The sequence below is a fragment of the Lissotriton vulgaris genome, chromosome 10 (assembly GCF_964263255.1).
Source record: "Lissotriton vulgaris chromosome 10, aLisVul1.2, whole genome shotgun sequence".
Taxonomy (NCBI): domain Eukaryota; kingdom Metazoa; phylum Chordata; class Amphibia; order Caudata; family Salamandridae; genus Lissotriton; species Lissotriton vulgaris.
Genome location: NC_141698.1, coordinates 99,392,961 through 99,412,945, shown reverse-complemented (window position 1 = coordinate 99,412,945; position 19,985 = coordinate 99,392,961). Strand labels below are relative to the sequence as shown.

The 19,985-nt window shown below is 41.7% G+C and overlaps 1 protein-coding gene across 1 annotated transcript in view; it reads left to right on the top strand.

Annotated features, from left to right (window-relative positions):
* PSMG3 (proteasome assembly chaperone 3) overlaps positions 1-19,985 on the top strand; it is a 63,694-nt gene that overhangs the window by 10,822 nt on the left and 32,887 nt on the right. The window contains exon 2 of the mRNA XM_086940609.1: positions 3,316-3,387. Coding sequence (XP_086796735.1) covers positions 3,316-3,387 — 72 coding nt within the window. The remainder of the gene's footprint in view (positions 1-3,315; positions 3,388-19,985) is intronic.

Genomic DNA, 19,985 nt, shown 5'->3' with positions numbered 1-19,985 from the left:
TTAGTATAAGTCACCTAGCAGAAGCACACAGAAAAGCAGCACATTTAAAATCTACCATTCTTCACAATGTCCAGCAGGTTTCTTCATAAATCTGAAAGAGTAAAAAGATGATTAAATAATACACAGACAGACAATCACAACATAAGACAAACATGTAAGCACATATAATAAAGCACATGCCATGAATGATCAGCCGCATATTAATAGTGACAAAGACAATAGGACAAACATGACAAACAAAACAATATTAGTTATGTGTTACAAAACAGACTTGCAAATGCAACATAAAGCACATTAGTCTATAATGATGTGGAATCTTACTCTAAATTGGTTTAATTATAACAAATCATGCACACACTCATTAATATGTTAATTCAAGTTATGAGAGTATGACATCACGAGCTAGATTAAAATTATTTCTAAAGCTCGCTCCATCAGGACCAAGCATTGTATTCATATTGTAATTTTGGAGGTGAGTATGCATTTTCTGGGCATCTGTTGAGTGGTTTCTGAAAGATAATTTCTATACGTTGTGAAGTTAATGTTTAGAGGTAATGAAGGAGAAGGAGCAGCAAAGGTATGGGTTAATGGTCCAACCTGTCGATCTCAATAGGACCCCTGCTAAGAATCACAGCAGGTTTGGGAATGATGAGATCAAGAATCCACAATTTGTTGTGTATGTGAAGAGGAGTACTGAAGATCATCCATTGAAGGAAGGGGCTTTGGGGTTTGAAAAGTTTCCATTTCTCATTCCCCTGTGAATGTTGACATCTCCTAGATATATATTGTTCTGAGGGAGCATTTGGCCGATGTAGTCTGAGTTTGCAACTGTAAATCTATGTTGAGATAGGGGAGTGTTAAATAATGTGTAAGAAGTGGGTGTAAAATGGAGAGACTCAAATCACAACTTTAATGCATTCAAATGTGAAAAAGAATAATCTTGCAAGCATTTGATGGCCATTTTGTGGATGATTGCAGTGCCCCGCGAAGTTAGGATTGTCTGTCCTTGCAAATTATTGTGTAGTTTTGAGGAACTAAAGAATCAGGCATTGGGGTGGAGTATTCATTCAGTCAGGATTTGGTGGTGCATAAAAGATTGAGATCTTTAGAAGTGATGAGGTCAGCAACATCAACATTATAAGCGTTTGCTCCTGTGGGGTTGTGAAGCATGCTACACAGTTATTAGCACAGTGTTTTGGTGTGACAGCATATAGTAGATGTTTGTGGGTGAGATTGACTATTCTTTATAGGTTTGGAGGAGACTAGGAAGGTGTCCGAAACAAACTATCAAGAAATATTGTGCTGCTTCTAGAGTAGATACATGCTACAGGTGAGGTGAAGCGTAAGGAGAGAATAGAGGAGGCAAAAATATAAGGAGGCCATGTCTCAGCCGCAAGAGACTGCTGGAAGAGCAGAGATATATGGTGGGACAAAGTTTTTCAGGATAAGAACGACACTCGCCTGTATGGGTTGGATGGACACAAACATGGGAGTAGGCTTTCAAGGCTATTTAAGAGGTTAGGAGAATTAGCATTCCAGGTGGGGGTTAGGTGGAGGCTGGGTCTGGAGGGCTCGGACAGAATAGAGAAAGAACTTTGGAATTAGGTGCAATTACCATAGAGGACCACCAAGTAGCCTCACCTGGTGGAGTAACTGAATGAATCCAAGACTGTAAGAGCAAAAAGGAAAGAAGAATGAGGAGTGAGAAGAAGGAGGAAGGTGGCAGAGAAACATTGCAGCGGAATGAATAGAGGCGAAGCAGTAAAGTACTATCTGTTTGATTGTTACTAAGCCAGCCAGACCTTATACTTTACCAGAGAGCGTATTTATCTATTGTACACTTGTGGCACGCTCTTATAGTTAGAACCAGCTGCTTCAAAAGGCATGGGAGGAAACAACAAGTTATTATTTTGGGGAGAGGGGAAAAAGCAGTTAAACAGATAGGTCTTGAGTATTTTTTTCCTGAAGCAGATACGGTCACATGCGTCCTAAAGACTATCTGACAGTTTCAGAAAGCAGATGGCAGATACAATAAGCTAGAAGCTTCATCTTCCAAGCCAGTGAAATCTTGGAAGGTCCATAAGGGTGTTTTTTATGACCCGATTGGCCAGATGTGATGATTATTAGCCTTCATATCAATATTTCTTCCCATCTTACTTTTATGTATTTTTTTATCACATTTTAGGATATCTTTTGTAGAACAAGGGAATATTAATGTCGTCCTACTTCCCCATCCTATTTCTATAATCGATAACATCATATTTATAGTTGACAATGTAGCCAAGGCTGTTTTAGGCCCCACAATCGTACATCTCACACTTAGTCTTGAGTACTTTTCTGCTATCTCCACTGTTCCCAACTTTGTGAGTCTTAAACAATTATTCAGTCGTTCCCTTCTGGTTCTTCCCTTGCAGAGTAACTTGGTTGCCTCAAGTCACAGAGATTACGCTTAAGACTGGGCTTGCTGCTATGCCCTCTTCTCACCATGGGCTTTCACTGTCTTACTACCTGTCCCTTCTGGCCTACTCGCATGGATGCTCATAGCCTGCTGCAAGTACCTTGAGGTCAGCGAATTGCTGTTCAACCACATACTTGTGTATCTCTTCTGGTCCACATCAAAATGTACTACCCTAACTCCAGATTCAACAGCCCCTGAAAGGATGATACTGTCTTCTCCATTCACAAGCCCACTCATACTCTTTATCAATGCAATATATGAATGTCTCCAAATTCATTTTCGGCATTTTCTCAACGCTCCTATGTTTTGTATTATTGAGCTGGGGTCAGCAGAAATCTATTCACAGCATTCTTCAGGTATTCACACTTGGGTATTATCACTGTCTTTCAGCTCACTCGCTCTTTACTTTCACGCTAGAGCGGTCTCTTGGGATGTGAGGTTTAGTAAATGTTACTGATCTGAAACGCAGCCCTCACTGCTAATACAGGTCCTAACTTCTCAATTTTTAACTCTCATCTTGTTACGTTCCACATTGTTGGCAAGGTTCTCCTCTGCTAGATCTTCCAGACTCCAGAGTCTCCTATTTTCATGCTAACTACATGGTCAGTGTGACCGGTACAAATTATTACTCACATGATTCCTAGAATCTGGACTACAGGGATCGATGCCTGTCTGAATTTCAACATCCTTTCAAGCTCAGTGCCTCTTATTCATTCCTAAATGTCATCTGGCTTGGTTTTTAGCTTTTGTGCTTCTAGCATCTTTTCAGTTCCAAATAATTTCTTGTATGTCCTTTGATACTATTTATAACTGGTTCTAACATCTAACTTGGCTGACAGAAATATAATCTGTTACAGATACTCGCAGACAGTGACGATCACGGTGGAGAGCGCTGGCAGCTGAAGTACAGGATCAACAGTCTTTTACAGGTAAGTGTTCATAGGAGTCGCAACCAACACATTAAGCACCTAGTAGTTGGGTGTATGTTTTTTTTTTTTACAGCCATTGCCTTCGAAAATGGCAGCCCTAAATTTGTATTCTCGCTCAACTAGTGGTTTTAAGATTTCTTGTGTATATTGCTTCATGCAGAAGACAACGGAGACTTGATAGTCCTACAGGACTAACTTTATCAAAGTGTCTGAGGGACATTGCTCCATAAATTCGTCCTGCACATGTGGAATAACAAATGTGTTTTTTCCTGCTAACGGGCAGGACACAGTAGCCAACTTCTGCCTCCTTTACTGCACCTTAGTGGTCCAGTTTTCCCACTGCACTGTAAAGCGAATGTCCATAGCAGGACCAATCTTTAAAGACCACAGTGTCGGTAATCTGCCTGAATTCTAGAAATATTTCTTGTGAATTTGTCCACGTGAGTGGGGGGTATGGCTGTGTGAAATTGGTTCACAGCACTGTTCTTCTGGGCGGAAACCTTTGTAATCTAACTAGTAATAAACGATTCCTGATCGTTATAGAATTCAGTATGCAATGTATTTCATATTCTTCCTCTACATGGTCCTTAATTGCCAAGTAAATGGATTGAGACCGATAGCAGAGTGTTTGCACAGTTGGGGGAAGGTCTAATGTAATTACTACTTATTTTTTTTCTGGACTGTAATAAGACCTAAACATTTCGGGCTTAGGTTTCCAAATTACTGTAAATGTTTTGTAAGTAACCAGACTTAATGACCTATCTTGTAAATGGGTGCACTAGTACGACGTTTATCAGCTAGCTTGTGCATGGAATCTCATTTTTCTCCGTTCAAAGTGGCATTCAGCTAGTTGATTAAATGAATGCTGTTGCTTTTGATTTTCTTTCACATAGGTTAAAGATGAAGTAACTGGCCAATCAAAGAGCAACATGTTTGGATGGTACCCCAACAAATAATAAAATATGACATTCCTAAAGATGTATGTTTTGTGTTGTAAATCAACTCTGCAAACTAAAGAGTCTCACCCCATTCCTCTTCTTGTTGTAAGGCTTAACAATGAAGATATTGACCTAAAGTTTTGTTCATACATTCGCTCTTGCCATCCATATATGGATGGTAACTATTAGATAACATTGCTTGAATGCTGAATATTTTGCATAATGATAGCCAGAAGTGTCACACGAATTGTGAGCCTCAAACTATTATTATTGCAGTAGGTATGCCTGGTACTTTACTATGTGCTGCACAAACACTTATGCAAAAAAAGGGCTAAAGGGAGACTGTAACTGAGGGTTCATAGTGAATGACATCCTCTTTTAAAGTAGCCAACCAAAAATAATGTTGTATAGCTGCATTAATCTTAGTTAAGCCTGGGTGTCAAGTCATCTTTGATTCATGACAACTTGCTGTTGCAGGTCAGTAGTTGGCGCAAATGGAGCCTGATCATGGCACACTAAACGTTTTTGTTTGGTATGGCTAGAAATGGCTTGTTACAATTTTTTATTTTGTCCATGGGTGCTGCCATTATTTATGCTAAAAAGGTGTTAGAAGGGCTAGTGAAAGTTGCTACAATTGGAGCATTTACTGAAGGAGTTGGATTGGACACTAAAATTAGAGGTGTTTCAGGTTGCTTTTCTTGAGAATCTATGACGTATGCTGGCACATGGGACAAAGCATTAACCGGGGCCACTTCATGATGCTGAAGTCCGAAAAGAATAATGTCCACCTCAGTTAACATGGTGTTCGACCCTGTGCTGATTTAAAATACTGTAGGGTTTCAGTGATCTATAAACATTTCTACAATGTGATATGGCCCGTTCAGACAGAGTCTCCATCCTTCAAATGAACACTTGAAGGCCAGCAATTCCTAGTCATTGAGACAGTAATTCATTTTACAGGGAGTGAACGTACAAGAACATTGTGCCACTGGGTGAAACCTGCTCTTTGCTCGCAATGATTTTGGACAAGATTTATCTATGGTGTAATGAGAAGAATCCACATCTATCAAAAAGGCAAACTAGTATTTGAATGTCAAAACAAATGAACTGTCGTGAAACGGGTCTTTAACCTTTGATAGTCAGCACCAGCTTCCGCTGACTATCGAAATGCTGTTCATTTTCTGAGACATTTCGCAGTAGTTTGCACAACGGATGAACAGTTCTGAAAAACATGCCTGTAAAAATTTGCTAGTTAAAGAAATCATTGATTATAAGATTGAATCTGGTCTTTCTTGAGTATAAACTTAACACATGACTCCTTATTGGTCTATTCGTAAATTACTGGTTTGGTTTATTCAAGAGGTGTTCCTGAAGTTGCGCACTAATCCAAATATCAGAACTAAACAAGGCCAACACATGTTTCACAAGTTTATGATCGCTTCATCAGAGCCAAAATAATTGAGCATCTGCATATTTAGATGACCACATTGCAAACCAAGATGACCAAACGCCAGTATTCGGGTATGTCAGTAAGTTTCACTGCCAAATCTGCTTTGCCAATGCTTGTTCTCTGAGACATAACAGGTTACCACTGTAAGAATGCCTGTATTCTTAGTGTGCGTAATGTGCGAAAACTTTGACTTTATGGTAACGCCACTGACAGAATATAGTTCTCAGCTCTGGGAAACACCATACCCTTATGACTTCCTTTGGCAGTGTCTCCTTCCCACACACGTCAGCAGGGACCAGTTTGTGAAGTCACTGCTCTGGTAATAATACGTCATGCCATCTGAAAACCTCCTCTTCGTCCTCCTTCTCAGACTCCAGTAAGTACCTTCTGGCACACCAATACTGCCCGAGCCGCTCCAGGGGAGGCATAAATGGAAATCCCCAGCATGTAACAGTTATGGGCTCTCTATTATCCATTAGCTCTTGAGCAGACAGGCAAAGAACCGGGGTATCTCCTGAAGCTTCAAATTATGTGCAACCATCTTGGACCCTCGGTAAGTGCTGCCTCCCCACTGTCTTTGCACTTGAACACTTCTCTCTTCTACAGAACATCTGCATAAACGCTAGCACTCAACACGCCTTCCATCCATCAATTGTGTGTCTTTTGCAACACGCTTTCCTGGTGATACTTCTTTAATTATGCTCTGACAGTGCTGCTGCGTAATGACCTGAGCACTTCTTTCCTCCTCATACACATCATCTAACTCAAAATAAAAGGTAACACCCACAAAAACTACCTGTTTTTGCAGTCATGCCTGATAAGCTTTTGCAGGCAAGAATAGTGGCACAACACCACACTAGTGTCAAGAGTGCCTTATATCACTACACTGAAAATGAGTGTCATGAGTGGATCAGTGCCCTATCCAGGGGTGTGGAATTCCTATAGCCCAAACCCAGGGCATATTCTTTGGGATCAAGGACAACATGTTTTCATGTTTATTTTGCCATTGGGACAAGTAGGCCCAACCCCATGCAGCACAAAACCTTTGGCTTTCAGTTAACAGCACCGCATTATGTATCAGGGAAGGGTATTGTCTGCAGTTCCGGTAATATTTGTTTCCGTATGTTAATGCTGTTTGAACTTGTATTTAAGGTTCATTAATGGAAAGCCTATATTATTAGGGTGAATGCTCTAAAGAAATGTTGGAAGCTCGGACTGCACTACTAAAAGTGGTTCCAGTATACACTATGGCAAAGCTTAACAATATGAGTCCATGTATAATGCTCTCTGAATGCTCTCTGATTAGTTGCAACTATTTGCAGAAGCTTAACCTCATAAGTGCTGCGCCTAGTCCAACGGCCGACGGCACCACTACCTCAGGAGTGCTGCCGTTGGACGTTCGAACCTCACCTGCGCAATGGAACGTTCAGCACTGGAGCTGGACGTTCCATAGCTACTAAGGTGTTAAAAGCAAGATTGAGGATTCTTTGCTTTTAAAATAAAATGTTAACTTAAAAATGCAATAAGGAAAACAAAACGTTTTGCTAAACTACTTTGTAATTTTAGGGACCATTTTTTAAAAGCATCATTTAGTAAAATGTGTTTGATGCTTGCTAGTATGTCCCAAAAAACATCATAATGGAAAATCAGTGTAACCAGTTTCAACAAGATTATGGGAAACATGAAAATAAACAAGCGTTGGCAATGCCAATAGGTCTTACGTTGGTGGTCAGCCTTTTGGTTTTGTCAATGCATGTCTTGTTTTGTCATGGCTTTTATTAAACTTTATTGTTGTGGGAGCTGCCAGGCCCTCACCATTATAACAAACATTGGCAAAAAGCCAAAATATTTTTTGATCTAAAAAAACAGACATTGCCACAGTTGTCCCTGTCAGTAAAAAAAAAAAAATTGGTTTGATGCCATTATGCTCCTTGTTAAAGAGTAGAATGCTGTCGCTCACAGTGAAGCCAGCTGAGTGAGAGAAAAGTTTAATAAAGGTCTTAGTTAATACCAGACCTAATTCAAAGTCACAAAAGTGCGCCCATGGAATATACCTTTGCATTAATGCTGATTTACGGCTTTCCTGAATGCCCATGAATCGAACTCCTACAGAATATTTGCAAACTGAATTTTAGTACAAACAAATATGCACGTGTAGATTTACTCATGCAAAATTCTCTTACAAGTTCGATTTCCCTCCAACCCCTTTTGTCCCCAGCCCCGGAAGAAGTTTTACTTCTGCCCTTGTCAGGAGTACATTTCCAACCTTTCTGGTGAGCTGGTGAAAATACCTAAAACATGCAAGTTAGTACGTTTGCACATACTCAAAAGGGCATTCCAAGCCGGGGACAATTGCTTACTGCTCCCTCCAGCTCCAGTTTGTAGATCTACGGAAAGGTGGCAAAATAAGGGAGTTGCTAGTATTCAAACCCTACTATTATATGAGCGCTGGCATAAACAGAGATGCTATGGTCAGGACTCTTAAATAATGAGATTGCTGCCATAATTTGTCGCCGCACTAGATGGCACCAAAGGGACAAGGTTTTTTTTTTGTTTTTTTTTAACAGGAGAAGTAGATTTATGAAGCAACCTGACCCATGGACAAGTTGATATTTTATTAAACTCCACACCCCTGCCTATCAGATCATGGATTTTGAATGTTATCAATCTCAAGGTTAGTTCCAGGAAATTCTGAGAATTCTTTTGTCCTATAGATTGTCGGTCTCTGAAGACTGAAACACTGGTCATTCATGCTTTGCCATATTGTTAACAAAGCAAGGACCTCCGATATCGTAGTTTTAGTATCTTGCCTGTGATAAGTGGAAACATCTGGATTTATTTTTAGGTCGAGCTATTCGATGCGCATGCGCATCGAGCTTGCGAGCATATAGGGCTTTAAACAAACTTTAACTTACTGGGCGATTTGGTGCTGTGCCCGTGGCTTTTAGGTCAATGCGCAAGCGCATTGACCTAAAATGCGCGTGCACAACACCAAATCGCCGTCTGTTCCCTCAGCCCCACTCCTCCCACACCTTTGAAGCGAAGCTTAGCTTCACTTCAAAGGCCCCTGCTGCTTTCACACCCTCTCCCCACTCCGCCCCCTCCCCTGCCCGCCGTGTCGCATTTCTCCTCCCCCCTCCCACAGCAATGCCCTCAAGTGTCCGGGAGCCCCGCTTCTGTCATAGTCTTCTTTTAAAGCAAAGGCCATTCGCGTGGAGGGGGGTTCTGCTTTAAATGCACCTCACACCACCCACGTCCCCTCCCTTGACTGTTCATATTTGTACTTTATTGCCTATTTAAATTGTTCAACACAACTGTTTGTTTCGTCTGGCAGCATCACTAGCACGTCCGTTTACGTCGAGCAATTGTATTTTAACATTTGCAAACAACTGGGGTTTGTTGCTGAAGCGCCCTCGAGCCAGGCACACCAATGGCCTGGAGAGCGTTCACCCTCGTAGCGCACACAGCCAGCGACAGAGACAGGCCTCACTCCGTGGCTAACGTAGCAGACACACATGCACGCATTTTAAATGGGCTTAAAAAAACACATATGTAGAAACATTCTCCTCGCAGGTTTACAGGCACTGTTCCTAAAGACAAAACGCACACATACACTAATGCATCTCCCGGAGCCACCCCTAAAGACAAAGCAGAATACTGCATCGCGTTGCACTCCGGCTGTGCAGTGTTCAGACTGGGTATTGCCATTTCCTAACTATTTTTAATTTGAAAATGCTTGCACCAGAAATGCAAAGTGAGAATATATATATATATATATATATATATATATATATATATATATATATATATATATATATATATATATATATATATATATATATATATATATATATATATATATATATATATATATATATATATATATATATATATAGAGACAGCCTAGTAATTGCACGAGACACCGGCATCACAACCTGTTTTTTTCTAAAATAAATGTGTATTTCATGACTTATCACTCTGATTGATATCTGACAGCCGTTATTAAAGTGGGTGCACGCCTGGTTGCAGCCTTACATACGTTTATCTTTGCTCCGGAAATACACCAGTAAAGCAAAACATTTAAGAACACATTTTGTCTTATACCGATTTGTTTTTTAAAAACAAAACAATGTATGCTGCATTTTTCGTCATCGTACATTTTTGGTGACATGCTTTCATTTCCATCGATTTTGCCAATTTTTCTATGTTGTTTTTCCCTCCACCTAATCTAATGTAACACATTCATACGCTAGTTCTACAATCCTAAAATTATACAATTCATGTCTATGTCAAAAAAATTGGTGTCTCATGACATTTGATTGTGATCGCCATAAAACAAGGCCGTTTGGAACTGTTGCTACCATCCTTCTTGCCTTTGCAAAGGCTACAAGTACTATTTAATGTATTCTATTCTTGACTTGTATGCAGTCACTCTTGACATTAATTGGGAGAGGTTATTTGTATATGTTTGTTATTGTCTATGGACGTTTCATTATTCCCTGAATTTCCAAATTTGCTCCTATCATTATTGTCATAATGGGCATTGAGAGGGAGCTCGATATATAGCGTCTTAAACAGACTTTACCTAACTGGGCGATTTGGTGCTGTGCCCGTGGCTTTTAGGTCAATGCGCAAGCGCATTGACCTAAAATGCGCGTGCACCTCACCAAATCGCCGTCTGTTCCCTCAGCCGCACTCCTCCCACACCTTTGAAGTGAAGCTTAGCTTCACTTCAAAGGCCTCTGCTGCTTTCACACCCTCTCCCCGCTCCGCCCCCTCCCCTGCCCGCCGTGTCGCATTTCTCCTCCCCCCCTCCCCACAGCAATGCCCTCAAGTGTCCGGGAGCCCCGCGTCTGTCATAGTCTTCTTTTAAAGCAAAGGGGCTATTGTTGGGAGGCCGACGTCTGCAGACTGTGAGTTTTGCACTATCGTTTGTGTAAAAGACCTCTTCCTACCTAAAAATCGACACAATAATGCATGTCATACTAAACTATAGCACTAAATGCCAGTTTTGCATATCACATCATTACACACGCCCACGGACACGCACACAATGGTGCAACACGCGCGCACAGACACATACAGAGAAACACACTCGCACGCATATAGACACACACACTACGCACAATATTACGCACATTCACATTAACGCAGGCACGTGCGAGCACACATACACACGAACATACATGTCGTTTTGCAAAGAGACTCCCACAGATGATAAACACCCGCAGGCACGCATTCACACGGAAACAGTCGCAAACACTTCTACAACAGATGTCCCTTCAACCATTTTCTAACAAAGACTGACGGACACACATACCTTCCCAGAATAAATGCACGTGAAAACGGACAGACACGCACCAGGACACACCACACAGACGCACACTGTAGGAGTGTAACAATGTCCTACCACTCACGCCTCCAGGGTCACCAGGTCACGTGCATGTTACCCACCTGTGTGCCACTGCTGTTATGTCAATAATGCCTAGCTCTGCTGATACAAGGCTTCTAGACAATCTACACAACCACCCCATCCACCACCGCATCCACCATCACCACATCCACCGCATCCACCATCACCACCACATCCACCATCACATCCACCACCACCACATCCACCACCGCATCTACCACCACCACCACCACCGCATCCACCACCACCACCACCACCACCACCACCACCACCACCACCACCACCACCACCACCACTACATCCACCACCACATCCACCATCACCACCACATCCACCATCACATCCACCACCACCACATCCACCACCGCATCCACCACCACCACCACCACCACTACATCCACCACCACATCCACCACCACCACCACCCCATCCACCACTACCACCACCGCATCCACCACCACATCCACCACCACATCCACCGCATACATTTACATTTACATTTACATTTATTTCACTTGTAAAACGCGTAATTCACCCGAAGGTCTCAGAGCGCTAGGAGCAGACAAGATCCTTGGATTCAGCAGATTCAGAGGAGTTTGAGGGTTGGGATACTAAGGGTTAAAGAGGCAGGTTTTGAGCAGTTTCCGAAATCTGACGTGATCTGGCTCTTCTCTCAAAGGTGTGGGGAGGGAGTTCCATGCTTCTGGGGCGTTTTTGCTGAAGGCTCGGTCCCCGTACACCACCACATCCACCATCACATCCACCACCACCACCACCACCACATCCACCATGACATCCACATCCACCATGACATCCACCGCCACATCCACCACCACATCCACCACCATCACATCCACCACCGCCACATCCACCACCACATCCACCACCACTTCCACCACCACCGCATCCACCACCACCACTTCCACCACCACCGCATCCACCACCACCGCATCCACCACCACCACATCCACCACCACCACCACTACATCCACCACCACTACATCCACCACCACATCCACCACCACAACCACCACCACCCCATCCACCACCACCCCATCCACCACCACCACCGCATCCACCACCACCACCGCATCCACCACCACCACCGCATCCACCACCACCACCGCATCCACCACCACCACCGCATCCACCATCACCACATCCACCGCATCCACCACCACTGCATCGACCACCACATCCACCATCACCATCACATCCACCATCACATCCACCACCACCACATCCACCATCACCTCCACATCCACCATGACATCCACCGCCACATCCACCACCATATCCACCACCATCACATCCACCACCACCACATCCACCACCACTTTCACCACATCCACAACCACCACCACCACATCCACCACCACTTTCACCAAATCCACAACCACCACCACATCACCACATCCACCACATCACCACCACCTCCACCACCACCACATCCACCACCACATCCACCACCACATCCACCCCCACATCCACCATCACCACCACCACCACATCCACCACCACCATATCCCCCAGATCCACCACCACCACATCTTTATGTGTGTGGCTATGTGTGTGTTTAGGTGCAAATGCAATGTTCTTGGATTTTCGTCACAATAAAATGCACTGAACATAATCTTCACAAAAGTTATTTACAAACGTTTAAGCTATTGCCATTATAAATTACAATAACTTTTATTTAAGTATTAATTATTTACAAAATTAAAAGCCATTGTTATTTGTAATATCAATACATCTAAGTCACGTAAATACAACACACATTGCATTACAAATGCTATAGGTGTCACATTTGCAAAAGTTAAAACTATTGACATTGTAACTGACAAAGCTATTAATTTTGCTACTTTCAAAACCAACACATAAATAAAAAAAGTGTCATTTACAATACCAATAGCTCAAACTTTCCTAATGCGAGACCTATTGCATCTCCAATGCTTGTTCTAAAAGATGGTGGTTCAGAAGATGATAATGTTCACTCATCACAGACACTTCGAATGTTTATTCTCAGCCTCCCTTTGTAGGAACCTGTCCAGAGATGGTCCTCGCTGCCGCCTGTGGCTGCACAGCTGCCATTTGTCATTAATGACCTTGAGAGGGAAAAGAGATGTGCTGGGTGAGATTCTGCGTTGGTGCAAATTTGGACCAGTGCGTGTAGTTCCTCCTCTGCTGGCTTGCTGTACTGCCTGACTTAAGAGTAGGGTGTCCAGTTCACCTACTGCTCCAAATGACAGACTCCTCTCGAGCATCATAAACCGACATACCAATAGACCCTATTCAGGTGCGAGACTTCAGACATTTTAAGCCAAAAATTGATTTATTTTGGATGGCTCCCACCTGAAATTGCCTGTGCTTTAACAGGAGTCAATGGGGGAAGTACATTATTCTGAGTATTATGATTCTTTTGAGAAATTACCTGTGGGTGTGTTGGGGACGCTTCACGTGTGTCATATGTAATGGAAACCTTAACAGGCCTAGTCCATAATGTACCTGTTCTCCGGATGAGGAGAGTCTGCACGACTGCTACCCATGCTGTAGCGTTCACCATACAAAGGCCGAAACTGTTGGTTTTGTCGGCGTCCCTTTAATGTTGCCTTCACCGATTTGTTTCCCAAACCACCTTATTGAATTCATTGGATTGTTTCGTTATTAATTGCCAAACTGTCAATGATCAATTGAGTTCTAGTAAGATTAGCTAGTGCTATGTAAAAGAACTGACCTGACAGAAGCAAATAGCCTTCACTCTTAGTATGGTGGGAACCAGCATCAACCATGTGGCTATGTGTGTGTTTAGGTGCAAATGCAATGTTCTTGGATTTTCCTGGACTGTCTTCTCATACATAAAAGGCAATAACCCGCCACGCTTTCAGTGGCGGCTGGCTTTGGTTGGCCAGCACTGCAGCTGCTTCGGGTTCAGGTCAGGTGTTTGCATTCATAGTGTTTCTGCCCCCAGCATCAATTACTCAATGAAAACTGCTTCTAAAACCTATTTAATCCCGGTTTTGTTTAACCATTAAAATACCTGGGCTCGAGGACACAGAAAGATTGCAGGCTGGGCTTGCAAATCCGGCAGGTCAGGCATCACTTATTTTGAATGCAGCACTATCCCACATGTTAATTCTTCATGATCCACGTGCTCTCAGGAACAGGATTTTTTTTCTAAGCAGATTAAAAAGCTATTCCCCACCACACCAAATTTGACTACTTATGTTATATATTTGCTCCTTAAAAATCGAAATTGCAATATTTCTTTTCAATCCGCAACTTGGCATAGGAGCTTCAGATTGTGTTGTAGGAGGGAATGGTGATTTAGGATTTGGGTCAACCCCTTACTTATAAAGGATGCTTTTGTTTTTACTCTCTTCCCTGGATAATTCGATTTCTGTCATCCCTATTCTTCAGTGCCAAGAAACCGTCCGGTGAACGTGCGCTTAACAAATGTTTTTAACATGACATTTATTCTACATTTAGCTTTCAGAGTGCCCTGATTGGATGATTTATCCAACCACTTCTAATGTCAGACCTTGCTTTGCAGTGCGTGGGAGGGACACCTACTCTCCATCTCTCTTCCTGCTCTTTTTATCTTCCCCAGTTCTCCCCCACTAGCAGGCGTCCATTTACACAGGGTCCAAGCCAAATGGTCTAAAAAAAAATAATATATATATATATATATATATATATATATCATTTATGGTGGGAGCAAGAGCACGGCTGTGCTCGAAACGCGTCGCAGCAGAGCGGGGGAGCAATAAATACCTTCCTGCCTGGTTCCTTGTGGTCCGCCTCCTTCATTTTCCTGAAATGGTAGTTTGGTGGAGGATTGTTGCTGTAAAATATATATATATATATATATATATATATATATATATATATATATATATATATATATATATATATATCAATCAACTTGTGCACAGTCACTTCAAAGATGTACCGAAAACAACTTGGCTGCAACGGAACGGATTTTGGCCATGCAGACACTGCAAAGTATGCAAAATAGCCGCCACCGCTAAGGAAATTGAAATCAAGAAGGGCACTAAATGGAAAATTTACCAGCACCTAACATGTCAGAGCCCATATGTCATTTACATGGTGGAATGCCCTTGCCATAAAAAGTGCATTGGGAGTACTATTTTTGAAGTCAAAAAAAGAATCTTAGAACACACAAGAGCCACAACCCACAAAGGCCGAACGAACGCGATCGCAAGACATATGGACAAATTCCACGATAGTGATTGGGAGAAGTTACGGTACTGTGCCATAGAACAAATACCAGCATCTGAGAGAGGAGGAGATCGTCTGAAGACATTGAGACGAAAAGAATCAAAACACATAATAACCTTTAGGACCCTTGAACCGAGAGGTCTTAACCAACATGAAGTTTTATATGTCCATCTGTAAAAAATGAAGAAAACTGGGGAAAGAAAAGGGCAAAAAAGAGATGATCAAGCGAAATGGCCCAAAAACCCACTAGAGGGCTATAAGTCAAGTAACAAATGCTCCAAATTTGACAGTGACTAAGATGACAACTATAACCGGTATAAACTCACCAGAGAGATACAACCGGATTAATGATTTACTCACAAAGGAGAAAGTGATCAAAATCATTTCTGCTCACCAAGATTGTGCAACCTTCCCTTCCCCTCTTTTTTTAAAAACTTTATTCACGAACAATGGGCACTTAACACTTTTTGTGATTAAATAACACAAAAAACTACATAGACCACAATGCACCATGTGAAAACAGAAAGTCACTGTGTTTTCAGAGAATAAAAGAAGGACTCTAACAATAGCTCAACATCCCGTGAGCAAGCCTTTTGTAAAGGTGAAACGTGTTAGGTTACTGGCCGAAAATAAAGCTGCTGTAAACCTTTAAAATACAACACGAGCGAGTGCGTTTTCATTTTCCTTTGGACTCAAATGTGTATATATATATATATATATATATATATATATATATATATATATATATATATATATATATATATACTACTATTATAAAGAGAGAACACAAACCTTTGAGCCAGGTAAACTACAAAAGTAATGCACCAATCACTACACCCAATACACCATTTGAAAGGGGAGATATAGCAGAAGGACATAGGCTATAGATGTGTACACCATATACATTAAAAAGCAAAAACGCCAAAAGTGTAAAAGTAGTCCCTTGGGGGCGTGGTCGTGTGTAAGAACGTGGCCGTGGGCGTCTCAAACCAAAAATGGGGGCATTCACAGGGACATGCCAACTGCAAAGAACAAACATAGGGCTTACATTGCACACATAGAGCGCCCCTTACATTGCACACATAGAGCGCAAATGCGCTTTCACTGATATATGCAGACCGAGAGCGAAAATGCGCTTTCACAGGATTTCAAACCATTTCAAACTAACATTTGCAAATACCAAAAACGCTATCAAGGATTGATTTATGCCTTTTAAATTAGCGCGGTAAAAACCATTTCAAACTAACATTTGCAAATACCAAAAACGCTATCAAGGATTGATTTATGACTTTTAAATTAGCGCAGTAATTACCCAAAGCCGTCTTCATAAAGCACGGACCCGTATTTAAATAGCACTGAATTAAACTCGAAGGCAAAAGCGGGCGTGCCTTCCATCGACGATGACTGTAAAATGACGTCAAACAGGGGGCAGGGTCAATAAGATTGTACACCAATCACAACGCTGAAAATAAAACACACACACGAATTCTAATAAAAAAGATATCATCTCTGTAACCATTGGCCAAACACGTCATAAAGGGGGAAAACAGGAAGTAAGCACGCCCCCATTTGTTCACGGAGAAACGCTATCGAGGATTGATTTATGCGTGTTTTACAGAGCGCGGAAATGACACAAAGCGGTCTTAATATAGCGCAGACCCGTATTTAAATAGCACTGAGCGCCGAGCTTACCCGAAGGCGTCAGAGCGCATCACAAAAGGCACACTCAGGCACAACAATAAACATTACTTAGGCAATGGTAGCACTCTTTATGTAGCGCAGACCCATATTTAAATAGCGCCGAGCTTACCCGAAGGCATCAGAGCGCATCACAAAAGGCACAACAATAAACGTTACTTAGGCAATGCTAGCACTCTTTATGTAGCACGGACCCATATTTAAATAGCACTGAGCGCCGAGCTTACCCGAAGGCGTCAGAGCGCATCACAAAAGGCACACTCGGGTACAAGAATAAACATTACTTAGACAATGGTAGCACTCTTTATGTAGCGCGGACCCATATTTAAATAGCACTGAGCGCCGAGCTTACCTGAAGGCGTCAGAGCGCATCACAAAAGGCACACTCAGGCACAACAATAAACGTTACTTAGGCAATGCTAGCACTCTTTATGTAGCACAGACCCATATTTAAATAGCACTGAGCGCCGAGCTTACCCGAAGGCATCAGAGCGCCTCACAAAAGGCACACTCGGGCACAAGAATAAACGTTATTTAGGCAATGGTAGCACTTGTGCAAGTATCAACACCAAACTAAATGTGAAAGGTAGCATACTGTCTGTTACAAGGGAAAAGTGGTTTGTGAAACTAACAGAACTGAAACATAAGGAGCACATTACACGTGAACAGATTACAAAAGCAGACGTTCAAATACATGAGGGAAAAGTGATAATTGTGACAAAACAAAATACATAAGGTAGCAAAAACTGCCAGGAGGAAACAGTGACAAGTGTGCAGGTTACAAGACAAAACAAAGTACTATTTGGGGTATAATACTGCAATATATGCTACACACTCGGGCACAAGAATAAACGTTACGTAGGCAATGGTGGCACACACATTACTACACAAAAACAATTAGGGAAAGCAACAGTGAACATCAACGTAACTACATTACTCTCTCTTTTGTCAATATTTAAAACACATACATTTCAATATGGTGAAGAGGAAAACACATCTTTCACGGACTACATATAAAAAACGTGCAAACACAAACAAGCGCATAAGACTAATACACACAAATAATGAGGAAACATTACATAACATCGATGCACCATCAACCTCACGTCTTCCACAAACAAACGATATAACACATTCACAACGCCATCATAACAGTACTCCACAGCCAACAACTTCTAATACCACACACGCTGACAACACTAACAAAACCAACAAAGACACCACTCACATACAAAAACAGCTACTTTAATAACTCCAAATATGCAATCACAACAAGAAGAATATACAGTATAACACACACACACTCTCAGATCTGCATTCAACTACAACCCACTTCATGACTACTGCAACAGTCCACATGTCAAAATTGGAGACATGGACAATGTCTGTACTCACTGCAACACACTTAAATGGAAGGCAGAACCTAAAGGCCTTTGCTGCTCATCAGGAAAAGTACTTCTTAACAACATTCAAGATCCAACGCCACTCATTAGGCAACTACTAGATGGCACTCACACACTTTCAAATCATTTCTTAACAAACACACATCGTTACAATACTCTATTCCAAATGACATCCTTTGGGGCAAATGAAGTTAGGGAAGGAAATTTCATGCCAACATTTAAAATACAGGGACAGTTATACCACTTGATTGGAAGTGCACTTCCAATGGAAGGGAAAGCGCCACAGTTCCTACAAATATATTTCCTATCTGAACAACAACAAATAGACGCACGCTCACACATGGTGCCAAATTCAAACACACACCTTATACAACTACTACAAGACACATTGCACCAACATAACATATACATTCGTTCACTAAAGTACAACTATGAAATGAATTCACAAGAGGAAGATTTGCGCATTATTATACACGCTGATAAACGGCCACCAAATACACATGCAGGAAGATATAATGCACCAACTACCGATGAAGTTGCAGTTCTTTTAGTCAACGAGAACAAGGGACCACGCGACATTGTATTACATACCCGAGAGGGAGTATTACGCAACATATCTGAATTACATAGATCCTATGATCCTTTACAATACCCCATCCTATTCCCTACAGGTGAAGATGGTTATTGTCTCAATATACCACAAACAAACTCTGCAACAAACAAAACAGTTACATGCATGCAGTACTATGCCTATACTCTTATGGTTAGAAATTACAACTTTCAATACCTTGCATTAGTTCCACAATCTCTTCAATCAATACATTGTAGATATGATGGCCAAGATGATCACAGAAAGACTAGACTTTATCAGGCACAATCAAAAACAACTACCTGCAGACAACTACATCAATTTAAAAGATGCTGTCAATCAAGATCACAACGTACAAGCTCAAGACATTGGACAGCACATTATTTTACCAGCTACCTTCACTGGATCACCAAGGTACATGCACAAAAAAACACAAGATGCTATGACATACGTCAGGCATTATGGCAGACCAGATTTATTCATTACTTTCACATGCAATCCAGAGTGGCAAGAAATTAAAGATCAACTGTTCCCAAAACAAAAACCATGCGATAGACATGACATAGTTGCACGGGTATTCAATTTAAAAGTTAAAACACTAATGAAACTATTAACACAACAGGTTATCTTTGGATCTACTAAAGCTTACATATTTACTATTGAATGGCAAAAGAGAGGACTACCTCATGTACACCTACTATTATGGCTTGACCCAAAAATTAATGCTGATGACGTTGATCTCATTATCTCCGCTGAGCTGCCTGATCCTATTAAGGATCCTAAACTTTTTCTGATTGTCAAGAAAAACATGATACATGGTCCTTGTGGTGAACACAACATTCTTTCACCGTGTATGAAAAACGGGATT